This window comes from Eschrichtius robustus, chromosome 1 (genome assembly GCF_028021215.1).
Source record: "Eschrichtius robustus isolate mEscRob2 chromosome 1, mEscRob2.pri, whole genome shotgun sequence".
NCBI lineage: Eukaryota > Metazoa > Chordata > Mammalia > Artiodactyla > Eschrichtiidae > Eschrichtius > Eschrichtius robustus.
Genome location: NC_090824.1, coordinates 119,693,302 through 119,716,350, shown reverse-complemented (window position 1 = coordinate 119,716,350; position 23,049 = coordinate 119,693,302). Strand labels below are relative to the sequence as shown.

Sequence of the window (23,049 nt, the reverse complement as noted above, 5' to 3'; positions counted from 1 at the left end):
GTTTAGTATTTTTTACTTTGTAGCTATATAATTATGGACCACTTAATTCTGTACAAAATTTGCTTAATAGTAAGCACACATTTTTCAGGGTTGTGAGAATTAAATGCACAATGAGTTTTATAAGTTGTAAGCAACAAGCAAATGTTAGTTTGTAATGTCATTAGCATTCTAAAAAATGAGAGCGCTCTGTGAGTTGGATGATCTGTCAAGGCTTCAAGAGAAAGAGGGATTTGATACAGGTTTTGTAAGATATGGGTAAGTAGAGTGAACGGAGAAGAAGTAGAATTAGTCAACAACTAGAGGCTGGAGTGTACAGAAAGTCTTAGTGGTACAGAAAGTCTTAGTGGAGCAGAATAGGGATAGGGAAGGGGTTGGGGAGAAAGGTTGGGAGGCAGATGAACTAGAAAGTACTATTCTGCAAATCAAGCCATTGAAAATAATTCTCAGTTTAAAAACTGAGGCCAGAGAGTAGAAGACCTTTCAGACAAAGACATCACATGGAAACTATACACCAGTGTCCTTTATGAATACAGATGCAAGAATCCTCAACAAAATACTAGCAAACAGAAATCAGCAACTTAAAGGATTATATACCATGACCAAGTGGGATTTATCCCAGGAATGGAAAGTTAGTTTAATATCCAAAAAATCAGTCAGTGTAATATTCCATATGGATAGAATAAAGGACAAAACCACACCATCATCTCCATAGACATGGAAAAAAGCATTTGACAAAATCAAACCACACAGAAACATACAGAAATATTATTCCTAATTCCTAAAAAGTGGAAACAATCAAAATAGCCATCAAATGATGAGTTGATAAGCAAAATGTGGGTGTATCCATATCCATACAGTGGAATATTATTCAGTCACAGAAAAGAAGGAAGTACCAATATAGGCTGACATGGGTGAACCTTAAAAACATGCTAAATGAAAGAAGCCAGTCACAAAAGGCCACATGTCGTGTGATCCTATTTCTATGAAGTGTCAGGAATAGGCAGATCTATAGACAGAAAGTAGATTAGTAGTTTCCAGGGGCAGGAAAAAGGGGGAGAATGGGGAATGACTACTAATAGATATGAAATGTTCTGGAATTAGATACTACTAATCACTGAGATGATTGCACAATTGTCTGAATATACTAAAATTGAATTTTAAATTTCAAAAGGTAGATTTTATGGTATATGAATTATATCTCAATAAAGCTGTTAAAAATGGATGTTTTTAAAGAAGTATTTAAGGCTTAAAATTGTGGATATTAATAGCCAACATCGATTGAGCACTTACTGTATGCCAGGTACCTGCTAAGTGCTTTGCATATATCATCTCACTACATCTTTACAGTAGCTCTAGGAGATACACAGATGAGCAGATGTGGCTGGGAGAGGTTAAATTACCTGCCTGTAGTCACGTGCTAGTAAGTTGTGGGTCTGAGAATCATACCCAGAGCTTATACTTCAAATGACAGTGCCATGCTGCTAAGGGGCTGCACTCGGTACCATAGAAGGAGGGAGCCATTAAAATCAGGAATGACATATCAAAGGGGATACTTAGGAAGGATAATATCAGTGGAACATATTCTGTTCAAAGCATGGTCAAACGTATGTAATTCTGAAAGGTCATAGACACTATTCTAACTCAACTTTTTTTCCTTTTTTCTAAAATTTACTTTAAAATCACATCTTCAGCCTCTTTAAATCTTATTCAATACATTATAGGGCTTCCAGTGGACGATCTCTGGCATAGAACTTACAGTTTTAAACCTAAGCTGTCTTGTCCACTCCGCAAATATTTATTGAGCACTAACTAAATATCAGGTACAATGTTAGACCTTAGAGAAATTGTGCAATTCAGTCTAACCCAGTGATAGTCTGTGAATATGTAACTAGTATAGTGTGGTGTGTCTGGGAGCATGGAGAAAGAGAAGAATAATTCTGCACCATTTCTCTTAATACTTCTTTATTGAAGATGCCTTCTAAGACCAAGGCTAGAACTAAAATTCTTTTGCTCAACATGGTTTTCAAATGTATCTATATCTGTGCATTAAGGAGAAATATAATGTGTTCAAGATGTTTAAATTCAAACGAAAAGCTATTTCATTCAAAGGTAACACCATTGAAGAAAAAGATAATTCTACATCTTAATTCCACAGTTGTTAATATTCACAACTGTGGAAAATATAGGTCTATCTTCCTTTTCTCTTCAGAGAAAATGAAATTATGGTGGTATGGTATGGGAGCCAAAGTTCGAAAAGGACTTGTGGGAAAGGAACCGCAGCTGTGGGGACCCGTGTGAGTAATGTGTTGCTTGATATTGGCGAATAATCATCAAACACTGGTATCATTCAATTCTCAGAATCATTTCCCATGCCTGATAGTCCAGCACTTTCAAAAGGCTTGATACATATTTTGCTGGAATGTAAAATGGGACGTTAGGTTTCACTGTTGCTTCTCAATAGCAAATGCAGTTTTTGTTTTTTACATTTTAGTCAGCTCTGCTTTTAACAGGCATTTTAACTCCAGAGCTGTAGATTTTATACTAATTCAGTATATCCTTAAAATCTCTTCTAAAGTGAAAAGCCTAATAGAGATGGGGGAAAAAAATAGCCCTATGAATCTAAATCACAACAGATGGGACTTGTTGAGGAGTTAGTGGGTGTCTGATTTCCTCGTGCCCCGAACACTTGGTAGAGTGATCTAGTGCTGGACACCAGATGTTCAGTCAGTGACTGCTAAACACATAATTCCAGTGTTCTAGTGGAAGTATTTTTATATTTAAGGGACACAAAAGTGTGCAAAAGCTAGGAAAAATATTAGGTTTTCCCGTATACCCATTTTCCATAAATCATCTTTCTAATGCTCAGATTATATTAGTCTCACCTACATTCAGGCCAAGTTAATTTCCATCTACAAAACTATCCAGTGGTTTATGATAAGCAAAGGTAATAGCTGAGCTGAAGGGTTAATAATCAATCTGATCAATCTCACGATCAACGAAGACCTCCTCACAGAATTTTACATTAGGGAGTTTAGAGCTTTAATGTAGTTCACCTTGAGTTTATTTCTTTCAATCCTTTATTTAGAGTCTCTTAAAGAAAAATAAAGTACTCCTCATGGCTTTGCTAAAATGAAAGCTTGAAAGAATGCTGCATCGCACTACCTCTAAAAAAACTAGAGGAAAGTATTTTTTCAGTAAGAAATGCCAAACATAGTCTTCAAATCATCCTAAAAGCAATCAAGATTAAATATCAGATCTATATGAGAAAACTAGACATAATTTAAACCTCTCTCATGGTAGTGTGCATTTGTTCACAGTACATGTTAATATTTAATCTTTCCCACCCTCAGATTCCGTCTGTAGCTAAGGGATGATTGTACCTAATTCATCGACTGTGAGGAGGAAGTAAGCTAGTATATCTAAAGTATTTAGCACAGGGCCTGGCCCTTAGTAAAGTGTCAATAAATATTAGCTGTTACTGTTTTCTATTTATTGTTAAATGAAATTTATATAACAATATAGTCTTGGGAAAATGTGGTGTAATATGGAAGGGGGCTGGATTCATCCAAGCTTGGATCAAATCCCAGCTCGCTTTGGCATATTATTTAGTCTTTCTCATCTCTCATTTCTTCATCTATTAAGAGGGGTTATGAAGAACTGCTTACATGTTTATTTGTGGATTAATGAAGATAGTGTATTTGAAAGTTCCAGTCCTATTGCTGGCACATTGTAAGAATTCAGTGAATATTAGTTGAATCTGATTGATTCTAGTTGAATCTGTTTGCAAAGGATATGTCTGTCGAAAACTAATTCCTACTTTCCTCTAGAAATTTTACTTTCCTTTTGTTTGTTTTATGACTTTTATAAATATTTTACAAATATTTTTGTTTTCTAGTAAATGTTTATTTTTGTTTTGTTTTGCTGTTCTATTTCACTTTTTTGGAAGATTACCTGGGGTGCTTGCTTGAATAAACTGATTTTGAATTTTTTTTTTTTTTGGCTGCATTGGGTCTTCATTGCTGTGCATGGGCTTCCTCTAGTTGTGGCGAGTGGGGCTACTCTTCCTTGCAGTGCGTGGGCTTCTCATTGTGGTGGCCTCTTGTTGCGGAGCATGGGCTGTAGACGCATGGGCTTCAGTAGTTGCGGCACGTGGCCTCAGTAGTTGCGGCACGTGGGCCCTAGGGCACGTGGGCTTCAGTAGTTGCGGCACGCAGGCTCAGGAATTGTGGCTCCCGGGCTCTAGAGCACAGGCTCAGTAGTTGTGGCGCACGGACTGAGTTGCTCTGCAGCATGTGGGATCTTCCCGGACCAGGGATCGAATCCGTGTCCCCTGCGTTGGCAGGTGGATTCTTAACCACTGCAATGCCAGGGAAGTCCCCACAGTTCTGTGACTTTGCACATGTCATTTCTTCTGACAAAAATGACCACCCTTCCCTTATCTACCCAATGAGATCTTAGCTCAATGATTTTGTTCTACCATCTGTGCAGATAAATGAGAACTGGTCAATTTCTATAATGAGTATGATGCTTTATTCTTATTTAGATTCATAATCTCAAAATTTGTCACCCTTTTACTTCCAATAATTTCTTTTATTGGCTTCTAATCTGTTCTTTGTTTTCACCACCTTTTGCTTTCCCTTAAGTTTATTTTTTTTTCCTCTTCACTTGTTCTCTTTCCCTGTCAGGCTTTAATTATTTTAAAATTTAATTAACTTATTCTAATGCATTTAACTTTAATTAAAACCATTAAATCATATTTTAAATAGTCATGTGGATTCAATATAATTTCCCCACCAATAATTCACAAAGGACAACAAAAAGAAGTATGGCATAATTACTCTAATAAAGTAACATTTTTATTGCTTAATATATCTTTATTAACAGCTTTATTGAGGTATAATTGATATACAATAAATTTCACATAAAGTGTACAGTTTGGTAAGTTTTGACATATGTATCCACCTGTGAAACCATCACCACAGTTCACATAGTACATACATCCATCAGCCTCAAAAGTTTCCTACTGCGCCTTTGTAATCTCTCTTGCATCTTCTGCTCTGCTCCTCCCCCCATTCCCATTCCCAGGCACTGATCTGCTTTATGCCACTGTAGGTCATTTGCATTTTCTAGAATTTTATGTAAATAGAAACATTCAGTATGTACTCTTTTGTCTATTTTTACTCAGCACAATTATTTTCAGATCCATGCACATTTTTGCATATATATCAAAAATTAATTCCTTTTTATTGCTGAGTAGTGTTCGATTTTATGGATACATCACAATTTGTTCATTTGCCTGTTGTTGATGGACATTTAGGTTGTTTCCAGTTTGGAACTACTATACATAAAATCTCCTGTGAACATTTTATGTGCCAGTCCTTGTGTGTGTGTGTGTGTGTGTGCGCGCGCGCATGTAGGTGGATAGTTAGATAGATAGACAGATTGATTCTTTTTTCTCTTGGGTAAATAAATGCCTAGCAATGGAATGGCTGGATCTTATTAGGTTCAGAAGCTACTAAATTGTTTTCCAAGGTGGGTGTATCATCTTACCAGCAATGTATTAGACTTCTAGCTCCTTCACATCCTCAGCAGCATTTGGTATGGTCAGTCTTTATAATTTTAGCCATTCTAATAGGGGTATAGTGCTGTCTCACTGTTGCTTTATATAACACAGGAAATTCTTTATCTTCACAAGAAGAACATTAACAACTAATATGTTATCTTCAACAATGCAGATATCCAATGGGGGAGCTGAGAGAGAAGGGAGAGTTTGGGAAAGAGAATAAGACGAAAGGTGGCCCCATGAAGTATTTTGCTGTTAGGAACATTCACACAGTGAGATAGCTTATAGCAGTGTGCATAGAGCAAGTTTCACCTTAAGTTTTCTGGCGGAGTCTATTGATATTTCTCTCTCTAGAGGGGTTTACATTTACTAGGAGGGAAACAAATCCCGTGGCATCTGGAGTATCTCCAAGTTTCTTCTCTGGGATGATATCATTGACAGATAATAGAGAACCAGAGGGAGAAGTATTTGACTAGACTACGAAAGCCACCTTATACTTATATTAATGGTGGTAGGTGGAGAACTTTCACAGGCAAATGAATCATGTAATCACCAAACCCCTTTACAGCTTGTAGTTTTTTTACTTCTTTATTTATCTACCCTCTCTTAATTTTGTAGGCTACTTGGGAAACTGTATAGATTCTTCCAGAGGGTACATGTCACTTAAATATGGATTTGAATGTGGCTCCAGTAATGATTATCCTAGTAGAGGGGACCTGTTTATACATCACAAAATGTCTGGAACAGTCAGCAACAAGAAGCTTATTTGAGGTGGCTGCTTTCCATTTTACTTTAGCAAAAGGCCTTTAAAAAGAAAACAAAGTTACTCAAAAGATAGGATTAATTTCTCCTTCTGCAGCTAAATACATAAGCAATGAATGTAAATATTTGATAAGTGAATATAAAAGGGCTCTTATAAGCACAGAGTCAATAAACAACCTCAATAAAGTACAGGAAAACAGTTTTCATTTTGCTTGGTATGATGTTTTCTTTATTCAGTTAAATTAACAAACCATGATTTCATCATTAGTCAACAAGATAGTAGAGAGACCATCAAAGCAAACTACAGGAGAGTCCAGACTGATCTGTGCCAAACAAATGTTTGTAGCTAACAGCTGTATTATCACTGATTCTAATTTACGCAGCCAGGGTTCTCCTTTCATTTCCTAAGTGAGATGCATGTCATCTTACATGATACAGACACCCTCTCTGCTGCTTGAGTAGTGAATCAGGGCAGCTCTCCCCTCTGGGTAGCCTCACCCCTCTTTGTAGGTGGGGAGAAGTGGCCTGCTAGAGTTTTTTTGTTATTTTTTTTTAAAACAACTTATAAGCCTCTTTCTAAGGTTGTATGAGTCCATTAGTAAACTATCCAGAATTTGAATGAAAAATACCAGTTTGTTGTGTCAAAACCTTTGGATGTACAGGTTTTAAATTATGAGCTTTCTTCCTTTTCTTGTTTAATACTTAAATAAAACCTTGAGTACTGAAGCATAGGAAAGAGTATGCTGTTGTCTTTGCCTGCTAGCTGAGATTCTTTGATTCATTCTGCAGTAGATTTATCTCCTCAGAGCTCAGGCTGAGAATGAACCGATGCTAAGAAGCCCATCCGTTTAGTCCACCTGGTTAGTGGGACATGTAGTACCTTTGACTTGAGGATTCCAGGCTTCCTCCTATCAAAGCAGAGCCCTCCCCCAAAATCAAAATCTTGATTTTTTAAATTTATTTGAGATTAAAAGGGAGAGTCTTATGTAACAGAAGGAAGGCTAAGTGTACAGGGCAGTCGCTCTGGAATATCTGTTAGCTGTGGATGGTGTGTTTGGCCATCAGAATTCTGCTCATAGCAGAGGGTATATAACCCCAGGAGAACATCTGGAGAAGAGAAGCAGTCCTGGCTCTGCCACTCAGTGGGTGCCTGTCAGCAAGTCATTTCTTGACCTGAGTCATGCTTTTTTTTCAGCTCTAAAATGGGGTAATAATTCTTACCTCACAGGATCACCATGAGGGTTAAGTAATGTTTGTGAGAACAAGCAGTACAAAATAGGTGCTCAATAAATGATAATGTTCAACAGTTGGAAAACAGAACCAACAATGAAAGGTTAGAGACAGTATGAGAGAAACGCCCTTAAGGATTCTTTAATTCCATGGTTCTTAACTCTAGCAGCACATTAAACTACCCATGCCCATGGGCTCCACTGCAGACGAAGATGATCAGAATCTCTGGGGGCAGAGCCCAGACAAAGAAAACGATTTTAAGTGCTCCGGGAGCTCCAACGTGCAGTCATGTCAGAACCATGAAGCCATCCCCTTCACTAAAGATGTGGAAATTTCAGCCAAAGATAAGTAAGAAGAGGAAAGCTCAAGATCATTCTGCCAGTGGTGTCAAGGCAAAAGCCTTGGACATAGGCATTCCGTGTTCTAATCGCTCACCTCTGTTTCCTTGAAGACTTCATAGTCTCTGATTTCCAGAGACTTCAAGAGCAGCTGTCATGTTCTGGCCCATTGGCTCATCAAATGTTGCTGAAAATCTGTGTGTGTGTGTGTGTGTGTGTGTGTGTGCGTGTGTGTGTGCGTGCATGTGCGTGCACAGGAGTCCCTCTGCACACGGTCAGTCTGGTAGGGAAGACAGCTGTTAAACAAGAGCAGTATGAGAGTTATGTGGGATCAGAAAAGTGGGAAAACCAAACCCTATAGCAAGGGTGTATCTAGAAAGCTAGCTTCTCAGAGGAAGTGGCAAAGGTAGGGCTGGAAAAATGAGTAAGCAAGGAGAGGGAAGACATTTCAGGCAGAGGAAACAGCTAATACAGAGACACGGTCATATTCCAGGAAGGGCAAGTGGTTTCCTGTGCTGTAGTGATGAGTGTGTGGTGGTGAGAATGGTGGTGGAGGAGAGGGGCTGGAAGCATAGTCAGAGGCTGCATCGTTTTTCACAATCTGAATTTCACAAAGTTTTGAAATTGCTATTATCCCTTAAATTAAAGGAACTGCTTAGATGCCTTGGTTCTGTGACTTTCTGGTGCAGATCTGAACAGACTGATTTGGTCTGTTATTTCTGGATATTTCAGAAAGACAAGAAATGTCCAATTATACATATTTTGGGCATTTCTATTTCTATCATAGAACCAGTAGCACAATGAAAATCAAGAAAGGAGAGGAGGAAAGAAGCACAGAGTCAATCTGTTTGGGGTTTAAGAAAGGAAAATATATTGGAAAAAGCATTCATCTTCAACCTGTTTATTGAGATCTCTACTAGAGAGTTTTCCATCTTTTAAAAAAGGTGGCATATCTCTGAGAAGGAGTCCACCCCAATATGTATACTTAACTAATCAAGAAAAAGAAATGTCTCTGAGAAGAAACCCATCCTAGAAATATGGGTAATTAACTAATGAATAAAAAGAAAAATTTTACCAGACTTTAGAAACTCTGTTCAGGGAGCAACAGCCTTGAATAAAGAGGGCACAGAAAGCCTTCCATGGTCTTTTTGTCCTGTATAACAAATTATTTTCCATGCAAAGCTCCAAATTGCATTTCCTACCCTGCTGCATTGCTGTGAGCATGATTCTGGTACATTGTGGCTCTTCCAGGGATACTCCTGATATCAATCGTGAAGACTATTCAGAATGAGGATGGGAGTCAGAGTTGATGTGTGCCAACATTCCTGCTGAGAATTAGCCCAGTTCCATTATGTGTGGGCGAGCCCCTGGTTCCTCGCCCTTGCCTGTTTGAGGTACACAGATACAGCTGAGAGACTCTGCAGGGAGTGCCAAGTTAAGACACCCCATGATAGGAACATTATCACTTACTCTCTCATAATGAGCTCTTTGTGGGAAACCGAAAAAGATCAGGTTTATCTACCATTCAGTGCAGCTGTGGTGCCTCTATGAAAAGCAAGGTCTGCTCAGTAAGACAAGAAGAATCCAGAAGAATTGGATTCTTCTGGACAGACTCTCAGAATGAGCAGGGGCCCTGAGTCTTTTTTAACTCTTCCAACTAACTGGGGTACTAAGGGCCAGAGTAACTGCTTGGTTTGTGTCTTCATTCATCAGTTGAAGAAACTGAGGCCCAAGGAGGTGAAGTGGCTTCCCCAAATCAAAGGTTAGTTAGAGGCCAAGCCAGAGCTTATAGAAACTAGGTCTTCTCACTCCTGTGGGCCAAACTGTCGTCCATAAACCTGGTTACGATTATAATTAGCTAGGTTGTCAGAGATAGGACAGGATGTATAATAAGAGTATATTATGAAATCTTTTCTGATTTGAAAAAAAAGATAATGATGAACTTGGTCAAAATTTGTTCTCTGTGCCTTTATTCTATTTAATCTGTGTTCACATACAAGATTTAATTTCTCAAACTGTGTATTTCTCTGTTTTATCTCACAGGTTGCCTTTTTATCAGAATAGGGCTTGGTGTTACGAAGTCCACCCCTGTTGACTTGACTTGAACCACTCAGAAGACCTGTGCATCCTGGCAGCCTCATTTATCTCACCTCATGCTCCCACCTTGTAGTCATGTATAAATATGACTGGCGTAGCACATACATATCCCTGCGGAACTTACTACTTTTCTGAGATGGGTCACTTAATCCCAGGCCTTTGTTTGATGTCTGTACTTCATTCTTTCCTGGACTTTCCTACCCCATAGATTTTAACTTTGGAAACCTTTGCATGGGATTTGTACAAGTAATATTTTAGGTTGGTTTGCACAGGACCTATCATATTTTGTAAGAGTTGGCTCTCACATGAACTCTTTATTTTTAAACATTACTCTTTCCTGTTAAGAATTCCCTGCTTTGGAGTTGCATCTCTTCTTCGTATTGTCTCTTTCCCCCTTATGGTAATGACAGTGAGGAGTGCCTCCCTTCAGGGTCACTTAACCTCATTCCACTCGCAGGGAGAATTCATGAGTAGTGATATGTTCTCCAAAGAGAGTCTGACCTGCAAACTGAGAGTATTATGGGAAGGCAGATGATACCCAATCACGTAATTAATGAAGGTTTTTACACCTAGCCCACTTCTGTGGGTGGGGCCCAGAGGAGCCTGACTCTGGGTTATAACAAAATGCTGCACAACTATAATTTCACTGTTCAGATCTAATATTAAATCAGGCCCAGACTTTTCTGTACTTATTGAACACCTGTTAGGTTTACATGGGAATCCTCTTAGCTGTGAGCTCCTTGTGGATAAGGAACTGTGCCTAGCATTGCACTTGGCACATAGTAGGAGAACCAGGAGTAAGTGTTGAATGAAGGGGATTGGTGAACAACTGGGGTTTTTCAGAGTATCCTGTCCTGAGGCCACTCCAGATGGAAGTGGTTCTCCTGTAGCGTAACACATCCAGTTCTTTCTTGAGGTTGGGCTGCAACTTGATCTTCTTCCAAAGATGAAAAGGAAAATCATTATTCATCTGAGATTCGCCTTTCGGTGTTTAGCACGAATTTGGTTTCTAAGGAAAAAATGGCAAAGCATTGATGCAGGAAAAATTATTCTTTAGGTATTCTTCTCTGATGACCATAGACTGAGCAAGATTTTTGTATAGTTACTGTAGCCATGAAAATGCTAATCATTGGACAGCATTCCTAGTGCAACAAATATCAACCCATGGGGCACTTTGATGAATGTCGGGGAGCAGAGCTAACGGAAATGTAATGCTAGTGAGTCGGCACTCTGTTTACCAACTCCACACATTTATTCAGCATCTTCCTATGTGTAAAATCCGTGATTTCTCCTTGCTTTTGTTTGTTTTTCAAATGTCAGTCTGAAGGCGGAATATACCTTTTGTAACTGATGAACTGTGGTCATTATTTGTGTCTATAAAAAGTGATATTCCTCCTCACTTTTAAATTAATTTGGAGTTCAGGGATAAGGTTTTGGTGGTATGTGGCATGCATTAGGTGCTCAGTAAATATAGAAGGGGAGGCGGAGTGCTGGGAGGAGGTTAAGGGAAGGAGAGGAAGTGACCCACACTTGGGCCCTGGAGTCAACCTGCACAGAGTCCAACAGGCTCTGCGAGTAACTGCCGGGTAACCTGGTAACATCCATTGACTTCTAACCTGAGTTCAATATTCTTTAAAATGAGGTAATACCTACTTCGTAGGGTTTTTGAGAGGCTTAAATGCATGAATACATGTAAATGTCTGATATAAACCAACTCAATAAATGCTAGTTTTTAACATATAATTAATAATAATGTTCATGACGTCCAGTGGTTATCTTCTTTGAGAAAGCGCTTGTCTCTTTATCTTCCTGGACTTTGAAATGAGTCCCCTTCAGTTGATATGGATTCCTCAGGGCAGAGAGAGACAAGCACAGTAGAATTGCTCAGAACAGGCAGCTGCAGGCCACAGCCTCCTCAGGGACGCCCCACGGTTATATTGCCCTGCTGCCCTCGTGTGGGTTCCCCTCTGCTAGGTTCTCAGGCTTCAGTCCTAATCTCACCTGACTGCTGTTCTCTTGCCAGGATGGAGGGCCAGATTCTCCTTTCCTTTGTGTATCCATACTTTCCTCTTGCAGGAGAGCATGTTTGCCTGAGAACGGGGCCTTCATTAGCCCGTCTTCTTAGGGGGTTTACCTGGAGGTAGAAGAGAGACAAGCCGGCCCGGTGGGGAAGGGCCGTCTGGCTGTGGGCTGATGTCTGCCCATTAATCCTTAGGGCCAGATGTTGGTGTTTCTTAAACCTTTAATGAGTAACAGTGTTCTGCATCTAAGAGACTCTAATTTTACCTCTTTCAGAGACATCACTATTTTTTTCACCGAAGTTAGATTTCCTCAGAATGAGAGTATATTTTCTAAAAATGTTTTGGCACGAGGTAGAGTAACAGTAAAAACATGTAAAGCATTTAGCCCAGCTAATGAGCAATACTGGAGACTGGTGGCAAGTCAGAGGGCTTCCTCAGGGTTTTCCTGAGGTAATTGACACGAACAGAGAGTGTAGGGGCCCTGGGAGGAGACCTGCTTTGGAAGGTACCGCCCCCGACAACCACCTCCATTTCTCTGCGCCCAGCGTGGAAGAAGGGGCCCTGGCCTCTCATACCTGCGTGTGGCTAACTTGTGCAGGCGCTTACTGCGTGCCAGTCTGGGTTCTGAGGGCCATCGACCCTAAGTCACTTCATCCTCAGGACACCTAAGTTCTGAGGTGGATATGGTTTTTAGCTCCATTTACAGAGGAGGGAACGGAGGCTCAGAGAAGATAAAAAATTTCCCAAGGTCAAACAGTCGTTAAGTGATATAATCAGTAAAAAAAACAAAATGCAGGCTCCAGAGCCTTTTCTCTTAACCGCTACTCTACTATACTGCTTGAGGAGTTACGCGTCCTTCCTGAGGATCTCAGGCAGGGACCAGAGGAGTCCAGCATATATTTAGCATTTTTCTTCCCCAGCCTTTTTTTTTTTTTTTTTAATTTTTATTTATTTATTTATTTATTTATTTATTTATTTATGGCTGTGTTGGGTCTTCGTTTCTGTGCGAGGGCTTTCTCCAGTTGCGGCAAGTGGGGGCCACTCTTCATCACGGTGCGCGGGCCTCTCACTATTGCGGCCTCTCTTGTTGCGGAGCACAGGCTCCAGACGCGCAGGCTCAGTAATTGTGGCTCACGGGCCCAGTTGCTCCGCGGCATGTGGGATCTTCCCAGACCAGGGCTCGAACCCGTGTCCCCTGCATTGGCAGGCAGATTCTCAACCACTGCGCCACCAGGGAAGCCCCCCCAGCCTTTTAAAATACTTTACTTTCAGTGGGATTCCAGGCACAAGTAGCAGTCTTCATCTCAACGAGGGCAAACTGCCTGTAAGAGCTATAGGGTGGCCCAGCACTTTCCGTAGAGTGACCTCTGCCCTCCATTAGGGCAGCACCCTGTCACAGGCCAGGTGCCCTGGAAGGGGTCGCTGAGATGGAGTTTGCCGTGCAGGTTATTTATTCGGGATCCCAGCCGAAGGGCAGTTGACACAACGGGAAGTCGAGCTGCAGTGCAGGCCTGATGTCCTCAGCCAAGCACCTGGCTGTGGGGGAGCAGACGTGGTCTCTCAGAGCTGCCTAGTGGTGGTACCACCGCCACCATCAGGGGGTGGATGTGGGACACCTGAAGGAGGGCATCCCCTTGGGCAAGGAAGCTCTTTTCAGCTGAGGTGACTCTGAAGGAGCTGACAGCATTCCTTGTCACTGAGGCAGTGCCTTCTTCCTTGAAAGGGGGCTCTAGGTGCTGCATCCGTGTTTCCATCTTGACACTTTCAATTTTATTAGCATTGTGAGTCTACACAATGGGAAATGCTTTCTTCAAACTCAGCCTCTTATTTGCTTGGATTCTAGGTAAATAGGCACTGCACAAATAAAGAGAGATCCTCAGCTTTCTGGAATCCTTTTACTATAGCCCTAGGCAGAAGCAAAGGTATCACATCAATATATATATTTGGACCATGTGATTAAAGTCATACCTGGCACTTTTGGAGGCACTTAAAGAGTTTGTTTTATGCTCATCATGTCTTTCAAGTGGAGCCAGTTGGCTTTTTTCTGGAGGCCAGAGTCCAAAGCTAAAAGCCACAATGCAATGATGGAAAATCTCTAGTTACATTTTGCTTGCCAGTTGTCTTTTAGAGAAATCTTTCAGTGATTAAGATTCCAGGTTTAACCCCCTTTTCCTTGCTCCTTCCATCATGATACTAAAGCAGTCTTCCAACTCACTTCAGAACAGACATTAAACTGCATCCCAACTGACGTATATCTTGTCCACACAAGTTGACCACAGGAGTTGTTCCTGTGTATCCGGTGGGTGCTTTGCCCTGCAGGATCCATTACTGCTATGTCCCACTGTTGCCCACAGCTGGCTCTGGCCACTGACGGTCTCAACTGCAAGGTGTGCAAAACCTTTCTCCATTTCCCTTCTTTCAGGTTGGAAAGCTTATCCAAGAAGCAGCTGGAAGAAGTAATTTGAAACGAGTAACTCTGGAACTTGGAGGGAAAAGTCCCAATATTATTTTTGCAGATGCTGATTGTAAGTCAACCACAGATCTCTTACATGCCCTGGCACACTGGCCTGCGGTGCTCACTTTTATTATCTCCACTTTCAACAGGACACTAAGAAAAAGGTCTTTGAAGCTAAGTGGCATTCAAGGAGAAAAATCTAGACCCTTCCTTTTAAGGAGAAAATAATATTGGTAAAGACCACTTATCAGTTGACAATCAGATAGAGTTTGTTTTCTAGACATAATAAGCCATTTTGACTCAGTGTTGTTGTAGAATAGGGTAGAAGAGGTGAAGGCCTCGTCAGTGTTGTATAGTGGAAAGAGCCGTGGTCTAAGCCTCTGAACACTGGAAATACAACCTTTGCCTAGATTCAAGAAACCTGAAATGTCTCATGTATGCCTGGTGGCTTTGTAGATCATTAAAATTTTTTAGTTCACTAGCTCTACCAACGTTGTCCCAAACCCACACCCCCTTCTCTGTTTAGCCATCCCCACCCCTTTCTGTTGCTCCCATGGCTTTTAGTCAGGATGACAACACACTATGGTCAGTTCTGTATGAATAGACCTAAATTGGAGGTGATTACACCTTGGCAGTAGGACTATACAGAGGCCTAGAGCTATAACCTAGAAACCCCATGTCTCCAGGCAGGATGCTCTCTAGTCCACTCTGCACGGGTGTGCTCCTCATGTTTGGAAAAACTTTCCAGGGAATGAAATGACAAAACCTCTTTCAGGCATCCTTTTTCTTCTTCACATCCTGCCAGGCCAGCACTGCTTCCTCAATTTCACTGCTAGAGAGATCAGAGAGCAGAAAGCAGATTGCCTGAATTTCAGCCCCAGCTTGGAATTTGCAAGGAGTTCAGCTTCAGCTTTATACTAGTTGTCAAGAGGATCAGAATTCTGTACCTAAATTCCTATTAAGGTGTAGGCACTCCACTGACAGTACATTGATTCAATCAGTCAGTGAGTCATTTAGCAACTAGCAGACACCAGATTTATTAATACTATATAGAGTATTATTTAGTATCTCTTATTTTCACATGAGATGTAAACGAGTTACCATATGCTACTATACAATTCCATGTAAATACAGAGGAAATTTAGTGTCTTCAAAGACGATCATTGCTGTTACAGTTTAATTTGCCAAAATACTAATTAAAAGTATAGCTGCAAGGTCCTATAGATTAGGGATTGCAAATTGGCAGTCTACAGGCCAGATGCAAGGTATGGCTATGTTTACTTCTAAGTGTTACACAAAATATTGATTTCTGTTTTTTCCTAAAACTGGAAATCTGGCATCCCTGGGCTATGTTTATGCATAGCAACAGCCAAATGTAGTACTTTCCTTCTGAGTCTCTGTCACATTGCTTTACTATTATCTGCCCAGCCCCTTTGGTTATTGGGGTTTGAGACTCCTGTTATAGATAACGTGGTCTAATCCCTCTTTGTACAGAAGAAAGGGATTCCAAGAAGTGAAGATGTCCAAGTTAACACAGCCAGTAACGTCAGGGTCTGCTTAGGACTAGAGCCAAGCTGTGTTCTCAGTCCAGTGCTTTTCACGGGGCTGCTCACGGTTCTGCTCTGTGGGGAGCATGGCGTTACAGCTGGGACTGTGGGGAGGGAAGAGGCTCGGTCCCTTGGGCCCCTCCACGGGCAGAGCAGTGTTGAGAGCATGGCTGTCTCCTCTTGTAGTGGACCACGCCGTGGAGCAGGCTCACCAGGGTGTGTTCTTCAACCAAGGCCAGTGCTGCACTGCAGGATCTCGCATCTTCGTGGAGGAGTCCATCTATGAAGAGTTTGTGAGAAGAAGCGTGGAGCGGGCTAAGAGGCGCGTTGTGGGCAGCCCCTTTGACCCCACCACCGAGCAGGGACCCCAGGTAGAGAAATCATAGACATGCCCGTTCTTTTTTGTTTTTTAAACATCTTTTCATTGGAGTATAATTGCTTTACAATGGTGTGTTAGTTGCTGCTGCATAACAAAGTGAATCAGCCATACATACACATATATCCCCATATCTCCTCGCTCTTGCATCTCCCTCCCTCCCACCCTCCCTATCCCACCCCTCTAGGTGGTCACAAAGCACCGAGCTGATCTCCCTGTGCTGTGCGGCTGCTTCCCGCTAGCTAGCTGTTTTACATTTGGTAGTGTATATATGTCCATGCCACTCTCTTACTTCATCCCAGCTTACCCTTCCCCCTCCCCGTGTCCTCAAGTCCATTCTCTACGTCTGCATCATTATTCCTGTCCTGCCCCTAGGTTCCTCATAACCATTTTTGTTTAGATTCCGTATATATGTGTTAGCATATGGTATTTGTTTTTCGCTTTCTGACTTACTTCACTCTGTAGGACAGACTCTAGGTCCATCCACCTCCCTACAAATAACTCGATTTCGTTTCCTTTTATGGCTGAGTGATATTCCATTGTATATATGTGCCCCATCTTCTTTATCCATTCATCTGTCGATGGACACTTAGGTTGTTGCTTCCATGTGCTGGAAGTGCCGTTTCTTTACTTAATCTCTGATGAACACAGAAACCAGACACTCTGGTGGAACCCGACAAAGCATCATCTTCCTTTTTCTGCTGACTCCTTACTCTTCTTCCTCATCTGTCTTCATGGCTGGAAATGTAGCCAGTGAGGCATTGCTTGCTTACGTCTTGTGCTTCTCTTTCTGTTTCTAAATTTTATCCTTGAAAAACCAAGAGATTAGGATTGCCTTAAGGATGTCTTGAACTTTGGGGGTAGGTTGGAGTCTCTCGGCTCCAAAAAGGGACCCAGGCATGGCAAGATGGATCTTGACTAGAACCCAGCCCCAGTCCTTAACTGCTGGATTCAAGACATCCCCACAGGTGCCACAGTCAAGGAGGGCAGGTATCTCTCATTCCCAGAAAGCCATTTATACTTTTACCAGCTGCCAAGGATTCTCTCCACCAACCTGACCTACTCTGGGATGACCACTTGCAGTTTGTAAATGTGTAGGGAATGGAGACCTGTCTGCTCTCTCTTCTGCCATATGGTTCTCTCTTACTCTGAATGCTTCATGCACTGTGGTGGATGAGGAGGGCCACAAAGGTCCCTGCCGGCTGCACTCTTGAGCTCTGCAGGTTCTCCATGGTCATCAAGGTATATTTCCAGTTGGAACTCTGGTTTTGAACTGAGAATTTTTCAAGGAATATGTAGACCAGATCTCATCTGGATCACTAGAGCATGGGTTTTCCTGATAAGCAACATCTCCTTAGTTTTGGGGCCATTTGAGAGAAGACTGAAGTTGTAACAGCAATTCAAACTCAGGTGAATGTAGGTTTCTTTTTTATTTACCGTAATAACTGAGTGATAAGTCTATAACTCGGGGGCTTGTGGGGGGCGAGAATGACCTTATTTTATGGACTAGGATGCTAGCTCTCACTCTTTAAACTTAATCCTTTCCTCTGAGGGTGTAACAGTAGTTCCATAAAAATATACCCCAATATTCATTTGTTTATAAGGTTAATTTTTACTTATGTAAACAGTGAATAATCAATTAGCCAGTATCTCCATCATTTAGAAATATTGCTTAAATCTTGACCTGGTACTTATGATTTGGCAGTATCATCAGAGCAGTGCATTCACTGGAATTCTTGATGTATTAGGTTGAACCATACAAAATTACCCTTTTTCATAGGTCAAAAATGGTTAATTAACAGCAGTTCCATATGATTTGACTAGGTATAATGAAGCTTTGGCCAAAAATCACAAATGAGAGAGATTCTTGAGCACTTGCTTATTTCCATTTTCATAGAAGATTTTACTTGGAGTCATCAGGCACTTTCTTCTGTAGATTGATAAGAAACAGTACAACAGGATCCTGGAACTCATCCAGAGTGGTGTGGCCGAAGGCGCCAAGCTGGAGTGTGGAGGCAAAGGGCTGGGCCGAAAGGGGTTTTTCATCGAGCCCACGGTGTTTTCCAACGTCACCGACGACATGCGGATTGCCAAGGAGGAGGTATCACGTAGATTTTAACAGCAGCCACATCTTCCTTGGGATGGTTTCCAGGGCATTTCTAGTAGACAATATTAGAGGTTTAGTTCTTTGTATTTTATATACATTGTACAATAGCAATAAACATGGCTATGAAAATCCCCAGTTTCAAGAAATAAGTTAGACGAAGAGGCAAGCAAGCTAGATGGAGGCCAGGTGATGTGCTTTATGATCTCAATTGTTTTTAGCCAACAGAACCATCGTAAAAGCCAATCACTGGTCTCAGTGATACATTGTCAACAGTTCAGTTCCCCCAAATATGGGTCATTAGGCTGTTAATCAGGAAATAGAAAGCACCCAAGCATCCTCACGCTTCTGTAGGAGAGGACCAGTTGCAGATCAGCCAACTCTCCAGAGCGGTAGTTCTCAGTTCTGGAGCAGTGCCTGGGGGATCATGGAGAACACAGCTTTAGAACACACTGTGGAATCAAGTGTTGCCAGGCAGGGTGGGGGAGCGGAGGAGTTAAACTCTAAGGGTAGACTTATGTAATCTTATTCTGGGAAAGTTTGGGATATTTTTACAGTTATGTTCTGCTAAACTTAAACATCATTTAAATGATGAAGGCAGAATAAACTTGCCTTGAAACGTAGAAAACAGGTGAAAGGATGGCGAAGCAACCGTGTTGGGTCAACCTATTTTATTGCAGATCTTTGGCCCCGTTCAGGAAATTCTGAGGTTTAAGACTATGGATGAAGTTATTGAAAGAGCCAATAACTCAGACTTTGGACTTGTAGCAGCTGTCTTTACTAATGACATCAACAAGGCCCTCACGGTGTCTTCTGCAATGCAAGCTGGGACTGTTTGGTAAGACCAGAGTCAGTCTCGTTCTGGCCATAACACATTCCATGAGGGTGGGAGGGGGCTTGTAATTCTCCAGAGCCTGCGTGAAATAAAAGCATAGGCTCTGGAAGGATGGGGGAGACCGAAGACTTCACCCTGAGAAGGGATACTTCCTATTGGCTAGATCAGGAAATCAAAGTAAATCTTAAATTATAAAATTTTCATGTGGGGAAAAAGGAATTAAAAAATAGAACTTATAAAAGAAATATCATGCCAGTGGGATTGTTTCTGTGTAAGCAGAATACACACTAACAGTACCATGTTTTCTTCTTTCAGGATCAATTGTTACAATGCCTTAAATGCCCAGAGTCCCTTTGGGGGATTCAAGATGTCTGGAAATGGGAGAGAAATGTAAGTGTCCAGAGTTGCTGGTGCCTGAAGAGAAACAGGGTTGCGAATAGCAGCATAGAGGGGCACTCACAACAGCAGTGAATTCTCTTACTCTTATCCATTCACTAAACAAACACTTTGTTGAAAACATAAATGTATAAGCAAAACACACATTACAAAGATGAATAAAACACAATAATACCCTTACCTTAAGTGGGAATGGAGAAAAATTCATGTACCAATAATTCCATGTAATAGGTGCTATTATACAAGTATGTCAAATATCTTGTTAAATACAGAGGAAAAATCAATTAATTTTGCCTGATGAGGTCACAGAGGAAATAACATTTCGGTTTCTTAGGAGCAGGCATTCCAGGCAGAGGGAATAGCAAGAACAAAGGCATGAAGGCATAGCAAATACAGAATAGTCCAGACACAAAACAGAGTTTGGCGTGTTTAAAACAGAGGTCACCAACTGCCCACCCAGGGACAAATCTGGCTTAGAGAAATGTTTTGGGTTTTTTTTCCTTATAACATTTTAAAAACCTTTACCCGACATTCAAAATGAGGAGACTTTCCATAAAAATCTAGATTTCTTGCTTATTTTCATTCCCCCAAAGCAAAATTGCTGTAGCTCTGAGCTCTGCAGTTTTCCCTATTCCCCATCACGCCTGCTTCTGGGAACTGAATATTGGTTGTGTTAGTTTTGCACATACCCAATTCACTCACTGTCACCTGCTCAGTGCCTATAGGATCTGTGAGTCTGGGGCTGCAGAGCCTAGGGCACAGGATGCATGGAGGAGACTTGCTGAGGATACAAGTGGAGAGGTTGCTTTAAACCCAATCTCAAAGGGTTTTTAAAGGGCATACTGTGGGAGCTGAGGGGATACCAAAGTTTTTATGGCCAACATTCTTGGTGTATAGAGGATGTTTTGGCAGAGATTACAGGAAGATGACCCATTACAAGGATTTTGCAATAACAATAATAGGTATTAATTAAATGCCTGCTCTGCATATGGCTTTATTCTGCCTTCTTACCTAACATTGTCTCATTTGCTTTTCACAGTGATTCTATGGGATAGATACATTTATCTTTATCTTACAGATGGTTCAGATGAGGAACTAAGGGTTGGAGTGGTTAAGTAGCTTGCCCAAGTCTCACAGCCAGTAAGTGGCAGATCTGAGCTTTGAACCTAAATTTTAGTGGCTTAGTTTCCATGATGTCTGGCCAAGGAAGCATGGGAACCAGGTATAAGGACTCTTCCGGGTCAGAATCAGAGCTGGGCTGCCCTCTTGTGATGCTAAGGACCTGAAAAACGGGACTGTCGCAGAGGAAAACTAGAGGGACTGCATTTGCAACTTCATACATGAATGCATTTTTAGAATTGCTTTCGGAGAATGAATGGTAGCTAGGGTCTTCCTGAGCTGACATCTCCCCTCATCCCAAAAAACTTTCATTTTCCCTCATTTCGAAAGGAACTAGATCCATGTTTTCTAAATCCTGTGATTCATAAGAGGAAACATCTTCCATGCCTGTTCCCTCTGGCATTAACTGAGTGCATACTTTTTTGACCAAATGCTTAGTTCGCAATCAATCTGCTAAAAAGTACTGAGCACATGCATACTTTGTGCAAAGCATGATGCTTGGTCTGTAGGGGAAGGTGCAGCTCATTAAATTACTTAAAATTTTGTTGGATAAATGAAATATGCAACATTGAAAGAATCAAAAGAATTCCAGAAAAGCCTGTGGAGTGGTAGAGGAATTCAGGGGTGATAGAGATCGTTGTGAGCTGGAGAAGTCCAGGAAACCTTTAGATGTGATCTTTTATAGGGATTTGAATTGGCCTTTAAAGGAGAGGAGCATTTGAGTAGATGAGGAGAGAGGAATAGTTTTTCATGGTTGGTGGGCAAAACAGGATAGCAGTGGGGGAAGAGTGAGCAAAGGCATTGTGGGAGAAATAAGTATGGTGTTTGGGGGGAAGTGCAGTGAACCCATGACTAGCACAGGGGATTTACATCTTCAGATACTGTAGCTGGTAATTTCTAGTCCCGAGCCATGAAACCATGAAGTAGATACAGCTTTGAGGCTGAGAGCAGAGTTTCTAGAATCACACTGCACAGATATGTACCCTGGCTCTACTGCTTAATACCTGTGCAGCCTTGGACAAACTATTTAATCTCACTGAGCCTCAGTTTCCTCATCTATAAAATGGGAATAATTATAGATAGTACTTAACCCTACAGAGTTGCTGTGAGGATTAAATGTTAGAATCGTGTATGCCAAACATCCATCAAGGTATCTGGCAAACCTTCAGAAAATGTGAGCTACTATCATCATTATTGATCAAGTAGATGACTGTTAATGTAGGCAGTCCTTCTTTTTCTTAATAAATGTATTAAGAAAGGGAGAAACTGCTCTTGCTTGAACCTTTGCTTGTGGCCTTCAGTGCCTCCCACTTGCTTTATAGCCAGAACCCGTACCCAGTCTGGATCCTATTTGCTAAGTTATTAGTATTCCTTCAGCTTTTATAAAGTCTTCATGTACTCTGAGTATCTCTTCTTAACTTGCACATGGCCTTAACTTTCTGCTTCCACTTTTCAAGATGCATTCAACTTCTTTCATTTCCTGCCCCTGTGTTTGTGCTCTCCCAGTCTCTGAAATGTTGGGGCCATCGCCGGCTCTGGGAATGCTGCTCACGTTGACTGTTACAGATCATTAACAGGGTGTATCATGGGCATAAAATACACTTGAAATAAATAATTGCTGGTTGATGGTTTCTCATCTCAGGCTAGCCCTGCGCTCTCATCACAGGCAAGCCTCCTACCAGGATTCGGGCTTGGGACATCGTTCAGGCGCAGTCTCTTCCTGTCAGAAACATCGCCCTCGCCTAGAAAGAAGGTCCAAGAGACAGTTTGGCTGTGTCAGAACCACACAGAACAGTGGCCTTTCTCGACTCGTCTCATGGGCACAGTAGTGATTTGGCCTTCCCAGTGCAGTTAAAAAATAATTAGGAAACAGTGCTCTTTGATGAGACTCACTTCATCTTATCTAAATTATATGAGTCTTTGTTCCTGTTTGCCCCCAAAACATGTTTTCTCTTCCTTAAATGACCTGGAGTGGTAGGAAATGCTTCAAATAAAAGAACCTGCCCTGTCCTGGTTCCCCACTCTTCTTCTCATTTAATACAGTCCTGGAAACTCTGCTTAGCCTTCCACCTGGACAGAAGTGTTTATCTCATGGCCTGCAGGCTCCGTGCAGCTTTGGTCCCTGACATCTCCTTGCCCACCTCTAAGAGGAACAGAGAAGGGAAGTAGCACTTTCTGGAAACGAGCTCCAAGGAGGCTGTCGGAG

General features: G+C 41.5%; 1 protein-coding gene across 3 annotated transcripts in view; it reads left to right on the top strand.

The window, feature by feature from the left end:
- The window catches only part of ALDH1A2 (aldehyde dehydrogenase 1 family member A2), a 95,644-nt gene that overhangs the window by 67,414 nt on the left and 5,181 nt on the right, over positions 1-23,049 (top strand). For all 3 annotated transcript variants that reach the window (XM_068552431.1, XM_068552447.1, XM_068552439.1), the window contains 5 exons: positions 14,434-14,536; positions 16,200-16,384; positions 18,326-18,490; positions 19,174-19,331; positions 19,644-19,718. In XM_068552431.1, the coding sequence (XP_068408532.1) occupies positions 14,434-14,536; positions 16,200-16,384; positions 18,326-18,490; positions 19,174-19,331; positions 19,644-19,718 (686 nt within the window). The remainder of the gene's footprint in view (positions 1-14,433; positions 14,537-16,199; positions 16,385-18,325; positions 18,491-19,173; positions 19,332-19,643; positions 19,719-23,049) is intronic.